Below are 19,885 nucleotides of genomic sequence, written 5' to 3'. Positions count from 1 at the left end.
TCTATAGACACAGACATTTATATCGTTAGTCTGGCGTTATAAGTGATTTGCTTCAGGTGCTCTGTGGAGCGGGTCAAACTGTTTTTAATGCAGGCTAGCTGATATTATAGAAATGCTCTAGCCTTACACTAGCCTAGTGCCACGAAGCTCTTCAAATATAAGAACTGCTTGAATTACAAAAAAAATATCTCCAGAAATCAGCAACACTCTGGATAACTATGAAATGAGGCCCTATGTCAAAAATCCTGAAATATCCCTTTAAGGTAGGCTGACACTACATTGCAAAGAAAGGAAGACCTGTTAAAGCCACACTGCGAAACATTCTGATTTGATGCTATGCCACAAGGTAAACAAAACATAAACAAACAACAAGCAATCAATCAATAGAAAGCATTTGGAAAGAGAAACCGCTCACTTTTTTAGGTATTTATCACCAATGAATATATCAATAATGGCCTGAATGCTTGTATTATATTCTATATATTGGTAAAATGTTACGCAGTGTGGCTTTAAAGTGACTGAATTCAGAATATTCATTTAGGCAGCAGAGTATGTTGTAGTCTGGCCAGCTAACTCTTTTCCAATTCTATACAACATGACGTTAAAGTTTGTTAGGAAATGTCTTCATTATTGTATAAATTCTTTGATTAAATATGCTGTGTGGAGGATCCCAGAGAAGTGGAGTGGGAAATTAATTTCTTGCTCTACAGACTAATAATAGGAGCTACAGTGATTTCAAGAGCATGTTCCTAAAAGAGCAGCAACAAGCCAACGCAGTTCTCCCGGGCAATCAAAGCCCAAAGTATAAACTTAAAAAATCAGTAGAACAAAAACCAGCGTGGTAAAAAATAATGCTCGTCTCACTAGTGTCATGGGAGAAAATTGTATTTTTAGAAACAACACATGTGAAGTCCCCATAGGATTCCATATTGGTATCGCTGCAAATAGAAGGGCCAAATAGAAGTGTTTACTCACCCATTCTTTGACACTAGAATTGATATCCTCCTGTGGGAGTACGTCCTTAGCTCCACCCTGTTGTTGATCCAATACGTAGAAGAGTTTAAACATTTACAAACTGCTCTAATGAACAATAATACTCTGAATTCAAGCTCTTTCCCTACGATAAAACATGAAAGTCTAAAAAAAAAAGCCTCAACTAGTTTATTTTCTTGTGTTTAAAACAATCAATCATCGATATCACATTTTCAAATCATTGCGTAGGTCTTCATGACCAGTACTTGGGCTTACTGTATGTCCTCTTGTGGCTGGATTGTTAATTGTATTCATCTGAAGCACTACCTGCTGGACCAGCCATACCAATGTAATGCTTCGATATAAAATCAAAAAATGTGTCTTCCAAAGGTGTTACACACCAAAATAACATGTGCTTTTATTTCTATCAGCTTTGCTTCTTTTTCACCGCCGACTAACTTACGGTGCATTGTATAGTATAGTTGTACAAAAATGATTATATTTAGTTCATTTGTTAATTGTGATGTGTCTGTCCTCAGTGTCTCACTAATTCTGAAGCACAACTTTCATAATCTTTCCTGTTTTCAGAAAGTGACATACCATGATATTAATATATCATAGTACATATACAATGATATGAATATATCATATTGTTTTAACAGTAAATTTCGTGTTCATTTCTGCATCATTATGTGTGCAAAGTTCAGCACAATAACCCAACTTCTGTCTATTTACAAAGAACAGTCTTGTAGCAGCATAAAGCTAAAACAGAAAACATTCGTAGATTGGCTATTCACCTTATTCCGCCCCGCCCACTTTTGCCACTTTTTGCTTTGTCTCGGCATTTCCGTTGTACAGACACTACCGGTCGAGTGGAGAACGAGGGAAAATATTCTCCGCTCAAATCTGATGTTTAATCGATTGATTTGTGTAAAATGGCCAAGTTCATTTGCACCAACATGTCAACACTGCACCGTTTCTCAGCGTGGCCGAAAAACGGCTTTGTTTTCGTGTAATAACTGATTGTATGTGGACTTCTCAGGTCCCATATTAACAGATAGGAGAAAAGGGCCGGGCACAATTCATGGCGGCGCCCATTCGAACATCCGGAATAAGGTGAATAAACTTGATCAGTGTTAGCCTGCTAGCATAATTCAAGTCAATTAAGTTTTTTTTTTCTAATTTGCCTGATGACAGAGCCATGGATACCAAAAGATGCAGCAGCGTTAGAGAGTAGATTGACAACAACATCTAAAAAATGGCATAAAGAAATTGACTAAGCAGACAATATGAAAAATGCATTTCTCAGTTGTCAAAGTTATGGACAGCACATGCATTCTTTATAATTATTCAATTGTCAGGTTGGATTACGCCATAACCAAATATGTGCCGAGCTGAATCTCAGACTTACTTAGTTTATTGTAAATCACCTCACCGCATAATTACTGCCAGCTTTGCAACAACGAGTCAAATATGTTCATAACATTGTTCCTTTGCCTGCTTATGTATTTCTATCCATCCAGTTCTACAAGTGAATCTTGTTGAGTGTCTGCTGTATAGCTCTTTCTTTCTTCTAAAATGGCTGACATCTACAGAACTTGCTTAATGTTATTAAATGATTTAACAATTACCCTCTGCCAAAGGAATTCAGTGATTGAGTACAATTATCTGCACAAGGGAATCAGGACTTAGACATTGCCAATAACCAACCCAGGTACTTTGTTTTCTGAAGGACTCGAGCACATAACAGAAATAGAGTTTTGAACTTTTAATGCTGCTGTTCATAGAGTATCTGGAACTGCATTCTTGGTCTATACTTTTGTGCCGTCAAATAATAACAATAGCATTACATTTGCTTTGGTCAAGTTAACTCTGAAAGGATTTTGCATAAGTATCTTCCCCTGCAAAGAAAGCAGCAATAACTTTCTTAAGAAAATATTGTACACAATGAACGGCTGTTGTTTTGAAGTGTGTCAAGCAATTTAGAAAACGTGCCTCGTACACCTTGGATGCTTCCAGCTTGTTGAATGTAACTTCTGCATGAATTTCACTGCTTATTCCTTCAGTGTAGTTTTATAAGTCACTTTGTGGAGAATTTCTTCAAGCCGTGTTTGCTTTGTACTTAAACTGCTAGAATGTCGTTACAGCAATTGTATACAATTTATAAAAGCTAAGTATTTATTGAGTCTAATTTTTGGGTTTGCAGTTTTTGCTGAAATATTAATAAAGCCTTTTTAAACATTTTGTGAAATTGGTTGTTTTTTACATCCTACAGGTCATCCTCCGGTGTATTGTCTGAGCATTTTAATTTCACATCACTTATTTACAGACAGTAATGTTAAAGTCCTATAATACCTTATACGCTAAAAAATCATTTAAAATTGATATTTCCTTTGTCATTTCTTCAGGTAAAATGTCAAAAGCAAATACATACATCTGGTCAACTTTTGAGAAAAAAGTGTTCAATGTCAGGCGAAAGTGCAGTTGATTGTGTTTGTTTTTGGACCATCACTTGCAAAAATAGTTGACTAATGTAATTTTTGTCCATGAATTATTTAATATACTTTTAATGTCAGTTTAATCAAATGTAATGCTATGACAAATCTGGCCTTATTTCAGTAAGTTCAGATATTTAGACCGGTACGGCTACCGTGAATTAACCTCTTACCCCCTGCCTTAATTTAGTGTATTTTCTCCAGTTCGGCTTTACCCAAATCTAAAAGCTTCTGGAGCTTGCAGCCTATAGGCCAGAGTAACGGCTCATTTGAAAGCTCTTTTTCCTACATTGTGTTGTCACTTTTTTCACTTTCTTTTTCATCTATATTTTGCCACTATTTTGTTGAGTTTTTGTCACATTTTTGTTACACTTTTTTTTTTGTCAGATTCTGTTTACTTTTTTGTGTTTGTTTTTTGTGTGTGTATTTCTCACATTTTTGCCACTTTTCTTGTTGAGGTTTTGTTGCATTTTTACTGCACTTTCATCGTTTTTTGTCACTTTCTTGTTGCTTTTGTGTAAAAAAAAAATCACATTTTCCCCACATTTTTGTTGCTCTTTTGAGACTTTTTCGTCACTTTTTGTTGCATTTTCATCCGCGTTTTTCTCGCTATTATCATGCTTTTTTCAAGAAACTTTTAGATTCGGGTAAAGCAAAACTGGAATAAATGTGCTCGGTTCAGGTGGGGGTGAAGAGGTTAAAATTCATCAGTTGCGCTTCATTCCATTTATTACGTCAGCCACGCCAAAACCTCCTGCGCGTTTTCGAGCCTTTTACGGTACAAGGGAATCCCCCGCTCTGATTGGTCGGCTCTGGGTACTTTGCGTGTGGAGCGTCTTCCTCTTCACGCCACTCCGCTCCTTACGGCAGCTGGCGAAGACCAAAGACACGCCAAATTCCGATCTTACCTCAGATTTACTTGCTCTTGATTTCTCACAGGAACATGCTTCAATAAGGACACATTTTTAAAAAACGCTTCATTCAGTTACATCACCTTAAATCTGGTAAGTAAGTCGCTGTTTCTTAAAACGTTATCGCCAACTTCCGTCTAAACGTTAGCCTCAATGAATGACAGCGTGCAAGTCATCAAGTGTGTGGCATGTTAGATGTCATTGGGGTTGGCTCGTTTTTGGAAAGATTATTCTTTTAAAATAGCTTTAAAATGATGTGATGATGGAATATTCGCCGGGGGAAAGTATGTCGCAGTTTGTATTGGAGTATGGTCATTTTTGATTGATAGCTTGGTTACTTACTGAGGTGCTTTTCATTGGGATTCTTAACCAAGATTAGATCACTTTATTTAAACACACTGCCTAATATTTTCCCTTTTGGAGAGATTCATCATTTAGGCTAAAATCATTCCTTGATCCTCTCTGATATTATCTTAAATCCCTTACCCAAATCTAAAAGCTTCAATGCAACACAAGAGTGACAATAAAGTGACATAAAAGCCACAAAAGAACAATACAAGAAATGTGATCAAAATGTGACAAAAAAGCAACAAAACGGCATCAGAAAAGTGAGTAAAAGCAATGATAATGTGATGGAAAAGCCACAAAAGGGTAACAAAAAAGTGACGATGAAAATGTGACACAAACACAACAAAAAGGCCACAAAACAGCAACAGAAAAGTGACACAAAACGACAAAAAAACCAATGTAAAAAAAAGGGATAACAACATGATTGATTAGTTTTATTAGTCTCAGCTTTCAAATGAGGCGCTACTCTGGCCTATTGGCTGTAACCTTTTTAGATTTGGGTAAAGCTAAACTGGAGAAAATGCGCTTGGTGAAGAGATTAAATGAAATGCAAACAGACATCATTGACTTACTACTTTTGTTTAGTAACTCCTGGAATTCGAAAGCACAATTTCAAAACGTGTTGAGCAAGTTATAGCTTTATAATCAATGTACTTTGGTCCTATAAACATGAACGTACTCAGTCCAATTTTACAACATTACCTTTAAAGTAAAGATGTGGGTGTGGGAAGAACTGATGAACGCTCACTGTTAGTCATATTGTCAATAATCCCAAAGTATTGTTAGGGATTTCTGGTAGGGCAGGTCGCCCAATAACTGAGAGTTTGGCGGTTTGAATCCCGGCCCCTGCGCGTGCAGACTGTTGTGTGTTTGGACCTATGGTTGGGTGGAGGTGCCGAGGGCGCATAAAACAGGTGGTTTGTTTTTCTGCAAAATTTTACTAGTTTCAATGCTCTTGGCACAAAAAAATAAGTCTTTCCCCACAGCTCAGCAGTTACTGTAAAACAAAAAGTGTTATATTGGGTTTGGGAAATGTTCAACCCCACTATTAATTTATGTATCTTATATTCAAGTCTGTTGGGTTGTGCATCAGACAGGGGCCACAGTCTGAGCTGGAACCACAGATTATCCGCCGATACAGTATGAAGTCTGGGAGAACTTCATGGGGCTGTTGACTGTAACATGGAAATTCAGTCTGTCCCAGGGCAGCTGGCATCAATAACCGCTTCACCACCAATTATGGAATGAACTCATGTTTCATTATTTCATTTATTTCAGGCACGGGCACAGAAAAGTATAAGGTAGACAAAATATAGCTAAGTCATATAGTGCAAAAAAGGAATGTACAGAATGAATACAATGTAGCGCTTTGAGAAACTTATCAATGCTATTTTCTTGTTGGTACAATTGCAATCCATGATTACTAGTATTCGTATTAGTATTAAAATAATACTAAGAAATAGTCTGATAAATATTATGCATTCATTAAAATATTAGAAAAATCTTGTGGTTTGGTCTGCAGCTCTACACTGGGCGCTCTGCCAGCTTCTGTGTTGTGAGTTCACCTCCATGCTCCGCTCCGTCGGTTTGCTGAATATCTCTCCTTTCTCTTCTCATGCTTTACTCTACTTTATGACCTGTGGGTGACCCATTTTCAGTGGGTCGGGACTCAGGAGTCAGGACTTTTGCCAAAATGTTGATAAATTATTTTAGCTTTTAAAAAAAAAAAAAAATCTTTATGATCAGTGCTCGAGTCAACAGGTCTTTGTAATTCAATTGTGTGTTTTATATTATGCACTGTGATGGGGTCAACCTTCAAATGTTTTTGGCAAACTTGAAATGAATAGTGTTTTTGTCAAGGGTCATTACAATACGTTGAAGATTGGTACTGAAGTTACAGCAGAAGCCATCTCTTTTGTTATTTTTAATAATTAAGGCTAATGCCAGTAGTCTAGAGTCCAGACTAAATGATGCTTTTCATAGCTGGAGTTTATTTCAAAATAAACTAAGGATCAAGACATGAAATTGTTTTTTGTTCACATAATGATATAATGAAATAATGAAAGCTGGTGTTGTATTGGCACAGTCTAAAACTACCATGTGGACGATAACTATATTTATGAAGCACTTTGCACATTATGGCATGATGTTGTTGGGCCAAAATCACGTTAAAACTTGGCGACGAGACACACAATCCAATTGGTTTCAATAAGTCTAAAGTTGGCAGATATCTTGCCTGTAATTCAAATATTTTGACAAATTTCATCTTTCAAGAACCTCTTAAAAATGTCTAATAAAATTGTATTTTATTATCATTATCAGTCAACTCTATGACAGCGTGTACTTTGGCGATGTCTGCAGTACTAAATCAGTCAATATGATTGATTTAACTTTACTTTGATCTGTCGTGCACAGGAATAGCAAATCAAAGGAAGGCAGTTTGTAATGACGTCAGGGCGACCCCTCTGAGCTCATCCAGCCTCAGTGCTTTCTAATGTTTATTGGACGACGGAGCAGCCGGGGCATCAAGGAAACCTTTAACACTAGTCTGTTAAAGTAAGCGGTGTCGCCAGCAGAAGTTGGACTAGATTCAACCAGTTAGTAAGGTCGCTCTAATGATCACAGCTGACCTGAAATCACAGTTTTAAAGGTTTCAATTGGCAAATCGGAAAAACTGCAGGACGTATAATATATGAATTACTGATAATAACCATAAAAGTAAATGTAAGGAAAGTCATTGTGCAGTGTTTTCTCACCTTAGGCTTTTAACCTCTTAACCCCCACCTGAACCCAGCACATTTTCTCCAGTTTGGCTTTACTCAAGTCTAAAAACGTATTGGAAAAAAGTGACAAAAGCGAGAATCAAAACGCATCAAGAAAGCGTCAAAAAGGGGCAAATTACAGCCACAAAAGGGCAGCAAAAAGTGACGAAAATGTGGCAAAAGCAGGAAATAAAAGTCATAAAAAGTCACTAAAGAGCAGCAAAAAAGTGATGAGAACAACGACGAAAATGCAAAAAAAAATTAACAAAAAAAGCGTTGAAACTGCAAAAAAAAAAAGTGATGACACGCAATAGAAAAAGCAACAAAGGATTAACAAAAAGTGGCAAAAATTAGATGAAAAGTAATGTGTAAAAGTGACGACAACGACAAAAAATCTTTAGATATCATTTGTAGGTCTAAGCTTTACACTGACCTAGAGTCTGTAAGCTCCAGTCCTTTTAGATTTGGGTAAAGCTGCGCTGGAGAAATTGCACTCTGTTAATCTACTAAATGAAATAACATTTGGAAAGTAGTGTTGTCTCAAATCAATTTAGCACAGCCTTATTGTTCATTGGGCCATGCAAAACCACCTGAGCTCAATGACAGCTGCTGACTCGCCTGACATTTGTAAAGTCACATGACCTGTGCTGATGGAGGCAGTAGACCCTGGCCCGCATACGCTCTGTATCGCTGTTTGTTGTGCTGCTGCTTCTGGCTGGGGTCACCAGACTGCTGCACTAAAATAGAAGCGGCTCGTATTGCTTTTCCCTCTTGTATAATTCGCTTACAGCTCCAGTTGCACTTCCCTTTCGGTCCGAGCCAAGATTCATCATTCAGTTTTGTTTAAGATACTTGCATGTGAACACCTTTTAATCTGTTTTGATTGAAGATGAAAGGATCTTACAAGAGAGAGCCTCAACTACACCTCACAATCAAATTAAAATCATAGTTTGTGGTTGCACTTGGACTGAATTTGCAATATCTGGTGCAGAAAACCAAACATCCTGTCTAATCGCAATGCCTGTGAGGAAATATTAGATTTGTGTGGCAATAACCTCACACATTTTCCACTTCTTTCTCATTAAAGAGGGGGTATTATGCTTTTTTCAAGCACATAGCACCAGTCTATATCACACTACAATGATGACGAAACCTTCTGTTGGTCTGTAAATGCAGTAAATTAAAATAACTGCCTTGTATAAAATTGCTCTCTCAAAATGGCTGTAGCGAATGTCTTGAAATTCATCTCTTTAAGAACCTCTGACCCTTTCCGACACGCCCCCTCCACACGCTGTCTGTGGCATCAGTGGGGAGGGGGTTCTGCTGAGGAGCAGTGGTTGGTTACTCGGCTGGTGACGAAAGCTCGGAGGCGTCTCCAGGAGGTGGGGGCGTTCCTAGGAGGACTCGGGCAAACCTATCCCTAAAATGGCTGCCATCAGAGTTTTTACAGATTACTCAAAAATACGTGAATGTGCCAAGGCAACACTTCAGGCATGTTTTTAATGAGGGAATGACATGATGTAAAGCTTGAAAAAGTCAATTTTGCATAATACCCCCCCTTTAAAAAAAGGAAATGAATTCCTTATGAAATTACCTCGTCTCACTCTTCAACCTTCTCTTCCTTCAGTTCTGCTTTCTCTCCATTTCATTGCACTCCTTTCACCATAATGTGATACAATGTGCTAGTGGGTCACATGCATGACGGAGCCCTCACAACACCATGCTATTCAGACACCGATTATTATTCAGTGCTCCCGGTATAAATCACTCTGGCTAAGACTCGTTCTGTCCGCTCCTCATTTAAGTCTGTGGTTTGTGCTTCCTTTATAATCTCGATTTGTCAGTGGTCACTCTGATCTAGTGCCCTCCTCGTGCTGTGGCAGAGGATTAGGATAAGACTTTCTCACGTCACACACAGATTAAATGGCACAGACACTTGTAGAGGAGAGCTTCTAACATCAGACCCCCCCCTCAAACCTCTTATCCCATCCCAACCCTTTGTGATGGTGTCCTGGCTATAAAACATTGGATAATTCATTTGAAGATAACCAGTTCATGACCGTTGTATTGAACAGACTGTTGGAATCTCTTAAGTGAATGTAATTGCCGTCTGCTGATATTGATCTGTGTGTTTTCTCCAGCCGTCTCTCCGTCCCTCATGCTGTCCAGACTGAGGAGCGCCATGTCCTTCAGGCCCTGCGTGTCTGCGCACCGCTGGGCCCACACCAAAGACAAGGGCAAGCCGCTCATGCTGAACCCCCGCACCAACAAAGTGAGTGCCACGGACAGACTACTACCATGACAATGATTTTGATCTAAGGGAAGTCGACCTATGATTAGGAGTGTGACAATATATCGATTTTCCGTTATATCGCGATATTTTGCGGAACGATACAATACTTTTTATTGCGATATCGATACTTTTGATGACTTCATGCATATCAATGAGCCACATCATGCATCAAGAATTCAGTCAGGACAGCAGGGGGCAGCACTACAGTTTTAAGCACTGTCACACAAAAAAATACTTTTAATGATATTTTTTATATTTATGAAGAAGATTAATTTCAGGTGGATTTATTCCTTTTGAACTAGGATTGTGGTTTTAATTTTTTTTTAAATGTAAATGACAGATCTATAGACTCAGTGTGCAAGTCAGGGATCATTTACAGATACAGAAAAAAGTGGTAAAAAGCACATGAAAACAAATGTAAATGATGAATAATATATAGTATGTTGAAATTAAGTTGTTTTTTTTAATCGTGATGTATCGTAGATTATTTTTGTGCAGTATATCGATTATCACAGTATCAGCGTATCGTAAGCCATGCATCGAGTATCGTATTGAATCGTGAGGTGCCCAGAGGTTCCCACTCCTACCTATGATACAGTATGATTAAAACACAGTTGCAATATAACTATTATCTACTTATCATTTTAGTCATGTTTATAAAGCTGTGCAATAACATTATTGGAGTGCTGATTTGAATGGGGAAATAAACTATTGGAGCTTTGTTTTTCTGAATGCATGAAGTATATTTGGGAATTAAAGTGTATTTCAGTACAAACATGGTCTGTTTTGAAATCTTAATCCAGTCCCTAATATTATTTTTGACAGTTTAACCAGAGTTAAAGCAGTTCTGGTTGTCCATTCCATACTTTCTGACTAAATGAATGTTTATTAAAGGCACACTGCGTAACGTTTTGGACTATACTGTTTCCATCAGTACAAAACATGCTCCTAATGACCAGCTCGACACAGAAAATGCTATAACTGCAGTGTGTAATCAAAGAATGGATTTGGATAAGAACTTGTTTAAATCTCAAATTCTGCTGCCTTTAGTCACATCTCCATGGAGACGTGCCCACTCCTGGTAAAGTTAGTCATGTCTTTGGAGAGCTGACCTTCAGAGCAAAAGCACATGTTTGTTTGGTGTTTTTCAGTGATGAAAATAAATGCTTGTATTTCAATGTTATTTATTGGGTAAAATTCTACACAGTGTTGCTTTAAATTGGCCCAACATACATGCTAACTAACTTCTCCCCTCTAGAGTATCTCCTACCTATGATACTGATAGAAATGTAAACAAGTTGAAGTTGATAAAAGCTAGTTATTTGAGCTTCAACTTTTACGTTTGTAATATGAGAAATGATCTCACCGCTTGTGAGTTATGCAAAGTTCAATGCAAAAGTCATGTTGCCCTATATATATATATAGCACAACCTGGTCTGCTAAAGGAGGAGGGCAAACTCAATAATGTTACAGTTTTACATTTACATTTTTAAGTTTTGATATTGATACTCTATGTAATGAGTGAAAACCTGTTGTTTTGAGTTGATGGTAGAGGAGGAACTGAGCTCAGCATCTGAAACGCTCTCTCATCATGACTCAGCAGTGTGCTCAGGGAGCCCCTTCTCCTCCAAACATGATGACTTCCATGTGTTTCAGCCACTATTCCTGACACATACATGCACACAGGAACACGCGGCGTGCATGTATGTGCATGTATGTGCATGTATGTGCCAGTTGTAGAGGGCTGTTCCCACACAGAAGCTTCTTCATTGGTCTGTTTGGAGCTACTCCCCAAAACACAAAATGTAAAATTCTGAACTAATTCAAGTTAAAGAATCAAATATCTGAATCAATCAAATCTTTATTTCTAAAGCACATTTAAAGACGACTACTTTTGAGGAAAGTGCTGAACAGACTAATTTAGGGGAAAAACAAAACAGACATTCAAGATAAGATCACCAAACATAAAACGGCTATGGTTGTGTTATCCATAGATAAAGGTGTGTTATACATTACTCAGGCTTTTTTGGACAAAGTTGCATTGACTTTTCATTGGGTCAAAATCTGCACTACAAGCAAAGCACCTCCAGCCCCAAGATTATTTAGAGAAATATTATGGTACATGAATTGGGGGTCAAATGCCTGTGAAGTACTGTATCGTACTGATAATCGTGTCAATTACTTCTAAATTACCTCGAACACCCCGACTCCAGTACAGGACAGATGAGGACACTTTAGAGAATAGAATACTTTGGGCTATAATTGGGAGGTTTTCTCAATAATTGGCCCACCACAAAGCAAACTTGTCTAACCCTGTATAAGAGTATGCAGGCAAAATCAGTAAAAGCAGCTCTCTTTACAAAAATTCAAAGCGTCCGCCTCTGTTTTAGCAATGTCTTGATCTGAAAACTGTATTGACGTCTTTTTTGGTGCTCTTGTTTGATCTCCCAGGGCATGGCCTTCTCTCTTGAAGAACGTCAGCTCCTGGGCCTCCACGGTCTGCTGCCCCCCAAGGTCGAGACTCAAGACACCCAGGCCATGCGCTTCCAGAGAAACCTCAAGAAAATGACAGATCCTTTAGAAAAGTGTGTACTCCATCTGTGTCATACATATTCTAACTGGACGTTTATAGTTTTTGTATCGTTTTGATCTTGACTATTCACATTTTCGCAGATACATTTACCTCATGGGCATCCAGGAGAGAAACGAGCGCCTCTTCTACAGGGTTCTGATGGAGGACATCGAGGAGCTGATGCCCATTGTGTACACTCCCACTGTAGGGCTGGCCTGTACTCAGTATGGACATATATTCAGGAGGCCCAAGTGAGTTGCAAAGTAATTCTCTCACACTTTGTTGGCTGACGGTGAGATCGTATGAAAACCAGAAAGTGACACTACTGGGTATTTTGTTTCAGCCGTTTTAGATCAATATTGTTCTGTATCTTTGAGATTATTACCAAATACCAAAAAGCTTAATACCCCCTCTTTAAAAACCATAAACAATCCTGTAAAGGTATGCAAACGCCTCCATCTTAGATGATATATTAGAATCTATAATTAAACTATCCAAGGATGCAGTAATTGGTACTATGTTTGGTTCTTACATTTGATACAGAGATGGGTTTAATACACAGATGTTTAGTACACTGATTACTTCTACAGCTCAATTTGCCTTTGTTTCTCAACAGAGGTTTATTCATCTCCATCAAGGACAGAGGACACGTCCGCTCCATTCTGGACAACTGGCCAGAGACGAGAGTAGCGGTGAGTAGATGTGTTTGTTTTGATGCATAGTCACGCCTGCTCACTCCTTCCAAGTGTTTTGATGACAGGCTGGAGACACAAGCTGCACAACTTCAGACCAATCCAATGTTCGGTTGTAAACCATTCTCACAAATTCTGTTTATTAGAGTCCGCTCATGCACAGACTGGGACTCAAGTTTGTCAAACAGTCAACATGGCTGATTTTAACTCATCAACGACTTTTGCCAACTAACCTGCGGCGTGTTGTAGCCTGGCCGAGTCCGACGGGTTATGCCACAGATGATTAATCAACTGATGATTAATGTTTCTTTGGATTATTGATTCAGATGTTGTAGGTTTACATAAGCAGTAGTTAGGCAGTTTAATTGTAAACTAAAGCTTCACTATCTCAAAGGCACCATAACTGTCAAGGCTGTCACCTAGTGTCCATAAAAGTGCAGGTGAACCACCCAAAAAGTAAATATAAACTCACTTTTACAAGCCATATCTGCAATTTTCAGCTGATATGTTCTTAATGGTGTGTTGGCCGGTCAATTTATCGATCGAACCCTAATGCTAGCTTTCCGCTAGTTCAAATGATATTCTTCATTTGATCTTTTTTTAATTTCATTATACCATTTGTAAAGTAACATAGTGACAGTGATTCTTTTTAAATATTGCATTGTAAAGATCTTTTCTTTCCTACAGGCGGTGGTGGTGACGGATGGCGAGCGTATTTTGGGCCTGGGGGACCTGGGTGTTTACGGCATGGGCATTCCTGTGGGCAAACTGTGCCTGTACACGGCCTGCGCTGGGATCAGGCCCGAGAAGTGCCTGCCTGTGACCATAGACGTGGGTACAGACAATGAGGTACGGCTCAGTACACTGGCAGACACAACATACATTTGCTATACAGTATTTAACAGGAAGGTAGTTGAAATTAATATTATCTTTTTCAATTTTGGATTACCTCATCACAAAAATATTTCCTGAAATGGCTAGAGATGAGGCCTAGTAACTACTTTAGTATTGATGTATGTGTCTAGAAAATACCCCGAGAGTTATGGAAGTACGTTTTCTGCTTCCAGACACTTCTCAAAGACCCCCTGTACATGGGCCTGTACCAGAAGCGGGACCGCACCCAGGCCTACGACGACCTGATCGACGAGTTCATGGAGGCCGTGGTGGAGAAGTACGGACAGGACACGCTCATTCAGTTCGAGGACTTTGGGAACCACAACGCATTCCGCTTTCTGAGGAAATACAGGGAGAAGTACTGTACCTTCAATGATGACATCCAAGGTATATCTGCCACATTTATTACACTCCAAGTCACAATCTGAATGTTCACAATTGGCAAATCTCCCTGGCATCCACTGAGGTTAGTCCCTCAAAGCCTATCTAAAAACATGTTCTGATGATTTTGAACTTTTTTTTATAAATAAAAACTAAAAAGCTATGTATATATGAATGTTATAGCTATAGCTATACTATATATGAATGTTTGACATTTTGCCACGCTATGGTCCACAAAGTTAAAAGGGGCACAGATACTTTTTCAACCCACTCTATATATTTTCCCATTTTCAGGTACAGCCGCAATGGCTCTCGCTGGCTTGTTAGCTGCTCAGAAGGCTGTGGGCAAACCCATCACTGAGCACAGAGTGCTCTTCCTGGGAGCAGGAGAGGTAACTAACTGTCCTGTATTGGAAGAAAGCCCCTCTTTTTCTTCTTTGTGACTTACGGCTGTTTCGTTTTGTCTTGTGCTTGATAATGTTTCTGTTGGAAACCACATCACTGTGAGTGGAGTGGCTGAGGTTTAAAGGCCTTGTACCTGTTATTTTTTTTCCTTCTTTAAAGGAACAGGCCATCGTTTTTTCATACTGAGATATGTTCTTACCTGAGCTTAGACGAGTTGATACGTACCTGTCTGTTTTTTGTGCGTGCCCGTGGAAGAGCGTGGTCGCTTCCAACTTCACCCCCGTTTGAAGCTATAGGAATACATTGGGAGAGGCCAAATGCATCTCTGGTCGTTTTGCGTGACTGAGGGCACGCACAAAGACCAGACAGGTACGCATCAACTCGTCTATTGCTCAGGTAAGAACATATTTCAGTATTTGGCCTGTTCCTTTAATGTGAGTGAGTGGAAATAAAGTTTAAACCGTTAGTTGTGTTTCAAACTATTGATAAGCATAGTAAACAACTTTCTTCAGGGAACAAGCCTGCAAATTCACTATTAGCAAAAATATGAATAATCCATTCTACAGGGACATTCTTCTGCATTATCCGGGGCCGAGTCGCGGGTGCAAAAATAATTAACTTTACAGCAAATATCTGCTTTTACAATAAGCTCAAAAAGGATTGAAGAAATTTGATTCCACTACTTTAGGGTTGGTGTTGCTGCCAAAAGCCTCTGTAATCTCCTTTTAATAAACAGACTTGCTGCCATCTGCTGGTGATGGTTAAAACTGTTGTAATTTTTGGGGCGCTTTCTGTGTTTGGCTTCTGCAGCTAAGCAACCTGTGAATGCTTGTACAGTTAGTCATTAAAATTGTTTTTGTACCTCAGGCTGCTCTGGGCATTGCAAACCTGATCGTCATGGCCATGATGGAAAATGGACTGACACAGGCAGAAGCCAGAGAGAAGATCTGGATGTTTGACAAATATGGGCTTTTGGTAAAGGTGAGCGCTTCAGTGATTTAAAGGAAGGTTTTGTTTTTCCATTATCCTCCATCCATCCATCCATTTTCTTCCGCTTTATCCGGGGCCGGGTCACGGGGGCAGCAGTCTCAGCAGAGATGCCCAGACTTCCCGATCCACACACACCTCCTCCAGCTGTTCTGGGGGGACCCCGAGGCGACACCAGGCCAGCTCGGAGACATAGTCCCACCACCGTGTCCTGGGTCTTCCACGAGGCCTTGTCCCTTATCCCAAGACTTCTTTTTTTCACGCATTCCTATTTTCAGGAAAGATCCGACACTGACGCCAACCAGGAGGGATTTATCCATGACAGTCCAGGAAATGTAACCAGCTTCCTGGACGCTGTGAACACCATCAAACCCACAGCCATTTTGGGTATGACATTTTTGACGTCAAACTATAATAAGTAAAAAGAGTATAACAACATCATCATGGGTGATTTTTGTGTGTGTGTAGGTGTGGCAGGAGCTGGTAGACTCTTCACTCCTGATGTCATCAAAGCTATGGGTGCGCTGAACGAGCGACCAATCATATTTGCCCTGAGTAATCCAACCGCCAAAGCAGAGTGCAATGCTGAGGACGCGTACACACTCACTGATGTACGCAACTGTGATCATTGTGGTTGTTGTTATGGTTTTGTTGTGGTTTTCACTTTTTTCTTTTGTTATTTGCTCCAACAGGGCCGGTGTCTGTTTGCCAGTGGAAGTCCTTTTGGTCCAGTGACTCTGAGCGATGGACGGGTCTTTACTCCTGGACAAGGAAACAACGCTTACATCTTCCCAGGTGAGAGTCGTATAGGACAAGTTTAATAGATTTTGTTCTAATAGGAGCAATGTAGTTCTGATTTTATTTATTTATTTAGTTTAAACAATTTTGGCTTTGTGCAAACTATTGTTAAACCTCCCATGAACCTGTCAGAGAAAACACTATAATGCACAATGCTTTGTCAGAGCATTTACACATTATTATTATTTTTATATTATTTTTTTGTTTGTTATTATTTTTATTATTTTTTATTGTTATTTTTTGTATTATTTTTTATTTTTTGTATTATTTATATTTTAGATTGCTATTTATATTTTTATTAGATTATTATTATTTATTTTTTTATATATTATTTTACTATTTTTATTTTTACCATTTTATTATTTTATATTTTATTATTATTGATTTTTTAATATTATTTTTATATTATATTTATTATTATTTGTAGATTGTTTATTTTTTATATTATCATTATTTTATATGATTATTTTAATTTTGTTAGTATTAATAAGGCAAAGTTTCCACAATTTTTAAGCCTGTGTTTTGTGTTGCAGGGGTCGCGCTGGCGGTGATCCTGAGTGGAGTCAGACACATCAGTGACACAGTGTTTTTGGAAGCTGCCAAGGTCAGAGTCCAGGTCTATTGTCATCTTCTGCACAGGTCAATTATTACATAATCTCTAAATACTAGCGGCGGAAAACTGCAGTTTCACACGCAGTCTGACGATATGTGGTGCTTGAGGGCATATGCTATAGATCACAACAAGGTTAAGATGATTTAAAAGTGTAACTGTTTTTGATTCAGCCTCTCCTTTCATATTTTTCCAGAACCTTGCTAGCCAGTTGACGGATCAAGAACTTGAAGAGGGAAGGCTGTATCCTTCACTGTCCAAGATCCGGGAGGTTTCCGTCCAGATGACCATCAAGGCAAGTTTTGAAACATTTAATTCCCTGTTGTCCAGTTCGCTAAGTGACTCCTGTGCCTGTAGGTGATGGAGTACGTCTACGCTAACGGCATGGCGTTCCGTTACCCCGAGCCCGCGGATAAGCACCAGTTTGTCCGCAGCACCGTCTGGAACATCGAGTATGACTCCTTCCTCCCGGACACATACGACTGGCCTGGGGTCAGCTTTGCCCCATTGAAGTAACTACCCTGGCCCTGATATGCTGTCTGCAACTCCAGAAACGTCTGTAAATGAGCTATTTTTATAAAACTGTCTTAGGTAGGTTTAGAAACTATTTTGTTAATCTGTTTGGCCGCTGCATTTGGAACTACTACAAGCTACTAGATCCACCACCAAGAAAACCTTTGGCAATATCACCCTCTCCTAGTCCTGCACTACAAAAAGTAATCTAATAATCGGTACATTTTGCTTGAAATAAATTGATTTGCCCTTGATTTGAGTAGGTAAGTAAGATAATCTGCCAATGGAACAAATACTTGTACACATAAAACCAGAAAAAATATGTTTGTGCATATAATTAGACCATAAATCTAGCTCAGACCTGTTCACCACAACTGCCTCTAAAATCCTGCACTGTCACTCAGAAGTTGTTAATTCGGGTCTGAAGTGCCATCATGCGCAAGCTTAATATAGAACCTGCAGTTACACGTAAGACCTGAGGTGGCAGTAATGAGCATAAAAATAACCCACTTGCATCTAGCCCCTTTAAGTGAACTACACATTCCATTGGCAGCTTTCTTGACTTTGCTAATCAGAATATTGTACATGTAAAGAGATGACTTTTTGCAGTGTGGACCTGATTTAAACCTAGTGGTATTTAGAAAACAAAATATTTAAAGCGCAAACAATCCTTAAATGTACAACTAGGAAGCACCAAGCGACACATTGTGTAATACTGGCATGACTCCAATGTTAAAACATTCCCGTTTTATCAGGCCACAGGAAGAGTGGCTGAGGGCAGGTCAAATATTACGCTGCAATATGCAATACACTGAGGCCACCTGGTGGGGGAAAGCGGTAGTGCGATTCAGTGATACTGTTGAATTTGAAAAAGGACTATACACTTGGTGCCTAATCAGCTTTAGCTCGATTAAAGGGAGACGAGGGAACAGTGTAACTCAGGAGATTTTAGGTAATGGAAGTTTTTATTATGAAGAGCACTTAATGAAGAAATCTATATGAAGATGACCTAAAGCTACATTGCACAGCCAGCATTCACTCCATCATTTTGTATTTGTCGCTATTTATTTTCCAGTACTTGTTGTTTTATAAGTTTATCATATTTGCTGTACATGAGGGTTTAACAGAATCACTCCGTAATCTGAAATATTTCACGCTAGAAAGATGCAAAGCAACAGATGGAAAAACGTCATTTCAAATGTCTTTATGAAAGATATGTTTATTAGGTGACATTTTATGGTAACTACACATTATTATGCATTTGTAAAGCGTTGGTAAATACTTAATTCACTATTTATAAGACACTTATCATTGTTAAATATTTATAAACTCAGAGAAAGTTAAAAGGTTTAGGATCTTCAAGGGACTAAACGAATTCAAATGATTAGAAAAGCTTTGTAAATGTTTCCTAAATGATGATTTTAAGTATTTACTGATCTATTACAGAACGCTGTATTGTAAGTAGTTAGTGAAGTGTTATCAAATATTATCAGTATGAGCTGTGGTAAAGTTTCAAATTGTGTGTTTGTGCATATATGTAGTTAATGTTACCAACCTAATGTCCAGTTGTCCACGCGGTTATGTACGGTCAAAATACAGTTTTGTGCAGTTATGTTTGAAGCACTTGTTTTTGTATTTGTTGTGAGCAGTATTCTTGTCATCACATTAATAATAATGCCTTATTCTGGATGCTGCTTTGTAATACACTTTTTAAGTGCAACCTATACTGTCTCCTTTTCCTCATTATTCTCAAAACATTTACTACTTTTAAAAGTTACAGGCCCAAGAAAGTGCATCCAAGTTCTTTCAGCATATGCTTTATTTAGGCTATTTTTAACAACTATTTTCACATAGGTCTTTCAGGTTGTACTTTACAATATTTTATCCTTGGCAGCCCTCATTTTTGAGTAGGCTACAAAATAAGAGTTGCAGAGGTATGATGGGGAGTGTTCCTATAGATGAGGGGTAGGCAACATCAGGCCTGGGGGCCAAATCCGGCCCTCCAGCACAGAACCTATAGCCCTCCAGATGAATTTGAGAAATATCACTATGCAAATAAGAGATCTGTTAAAGTGCTCTAAAAAATTGAGAAATTGTGTAATTATGTAATATTTTTGTTTATTATTTGGTCATATAAAACAGTGATTCTCAACTGGTGGGTTGGGACCATTTTCAGTGGGTCACAAGCCTATAGGGAAACTTTTTTCAATATTTTCCATCTGAAACTGCATGAAAACTGATCGGAGTCTGTT

At 38.7% G+C, this 19,885-nt stretch overlaps 1 protein-coding gene across 1 annotated transcript; it reads left to right on the top strand.

Moving 5' to 3' along the window:
- Positions 1-4,299: 4,299 nt before the first annotated feature.
- me2 (malic enzyme 2, NAD(+)-dependent, mitochondrial) lies at positions 4,300-17,966 on the top strand. The gene is made up of 15 exons (XM_079552430.1): positions 4,300-4,471; positions 9,630-9,760; positions 12,233-12,366; positions 12,455-12,604; positions 12,970-13,045; positions 13,733-13,894; positions 14,113-14,326; positions 14,615-14,712; positions 15,593-15,706; positions 15,991-16,099; positions 16,181-16,323; positions 16,405-16,507; positions 17,044-17,114; positions 17,317-17,415; positions 17,478-17,966. The coding sequence occupies exons 2-15, from the start codon at positions 9,647-9,649 to the stop codon at positions 17,634-17,636; spliced, it is 1,746 nt and encodes a 581-aa protein (XP_079408556.1). The 5' UTR covers positions 4,300-4,471; positions 9,630-9,646; the 3' UTR covers positions 17,637-17,966.
- Positions 17,967-19,885: the final 1,919 nt, after the last annotated feature.

This window comes from Gobius niger (genome assembly GCF_951799975.1).
Source record: "Gobius niger genome assembly, chromosome: 1".
In the NCBI taxonomy this organism is placed as follows: domain Eukaryota; kingdom Metazoa; phylum Chordata; class Actinopteri; order Gobiiformes; family Gobiidae; genus Gobius; species Gobius niger.
The sequence above is the reverse complement of the archived record's forward strand: the minus strand, read 5'-3'. Positions and strand labels throughout refer to the sequence as shown.

What these genes read in the sequence shown, in the direction of transcription:
- me2 (XM_079552430.1), top strand. Translation starts at nt 9,647, where the DNA reads ATGCTGTCCAGACTGAGGAGCGCCATGTCCTTCAGGCCCTGCGTGTCT. An exon ending in GGCCAGAGACGAGAGTAGCG is followed by an intron (nt 13,046 to 13,732) that starts GTGAGTAGATGT and finishes TCTTTCCTACAG; the next exon opens with GCGGTGGTGGTGACGGATGG. An exon ending in CCGTCCAGATGACCATCAAG is followed by an intron (nt 17,416 to 17,477) that starts GCAAGTTTTGAA and finishes CTGTGCCTGTAG; the next exon opens with GTGATGGAGTACGTCTACGC.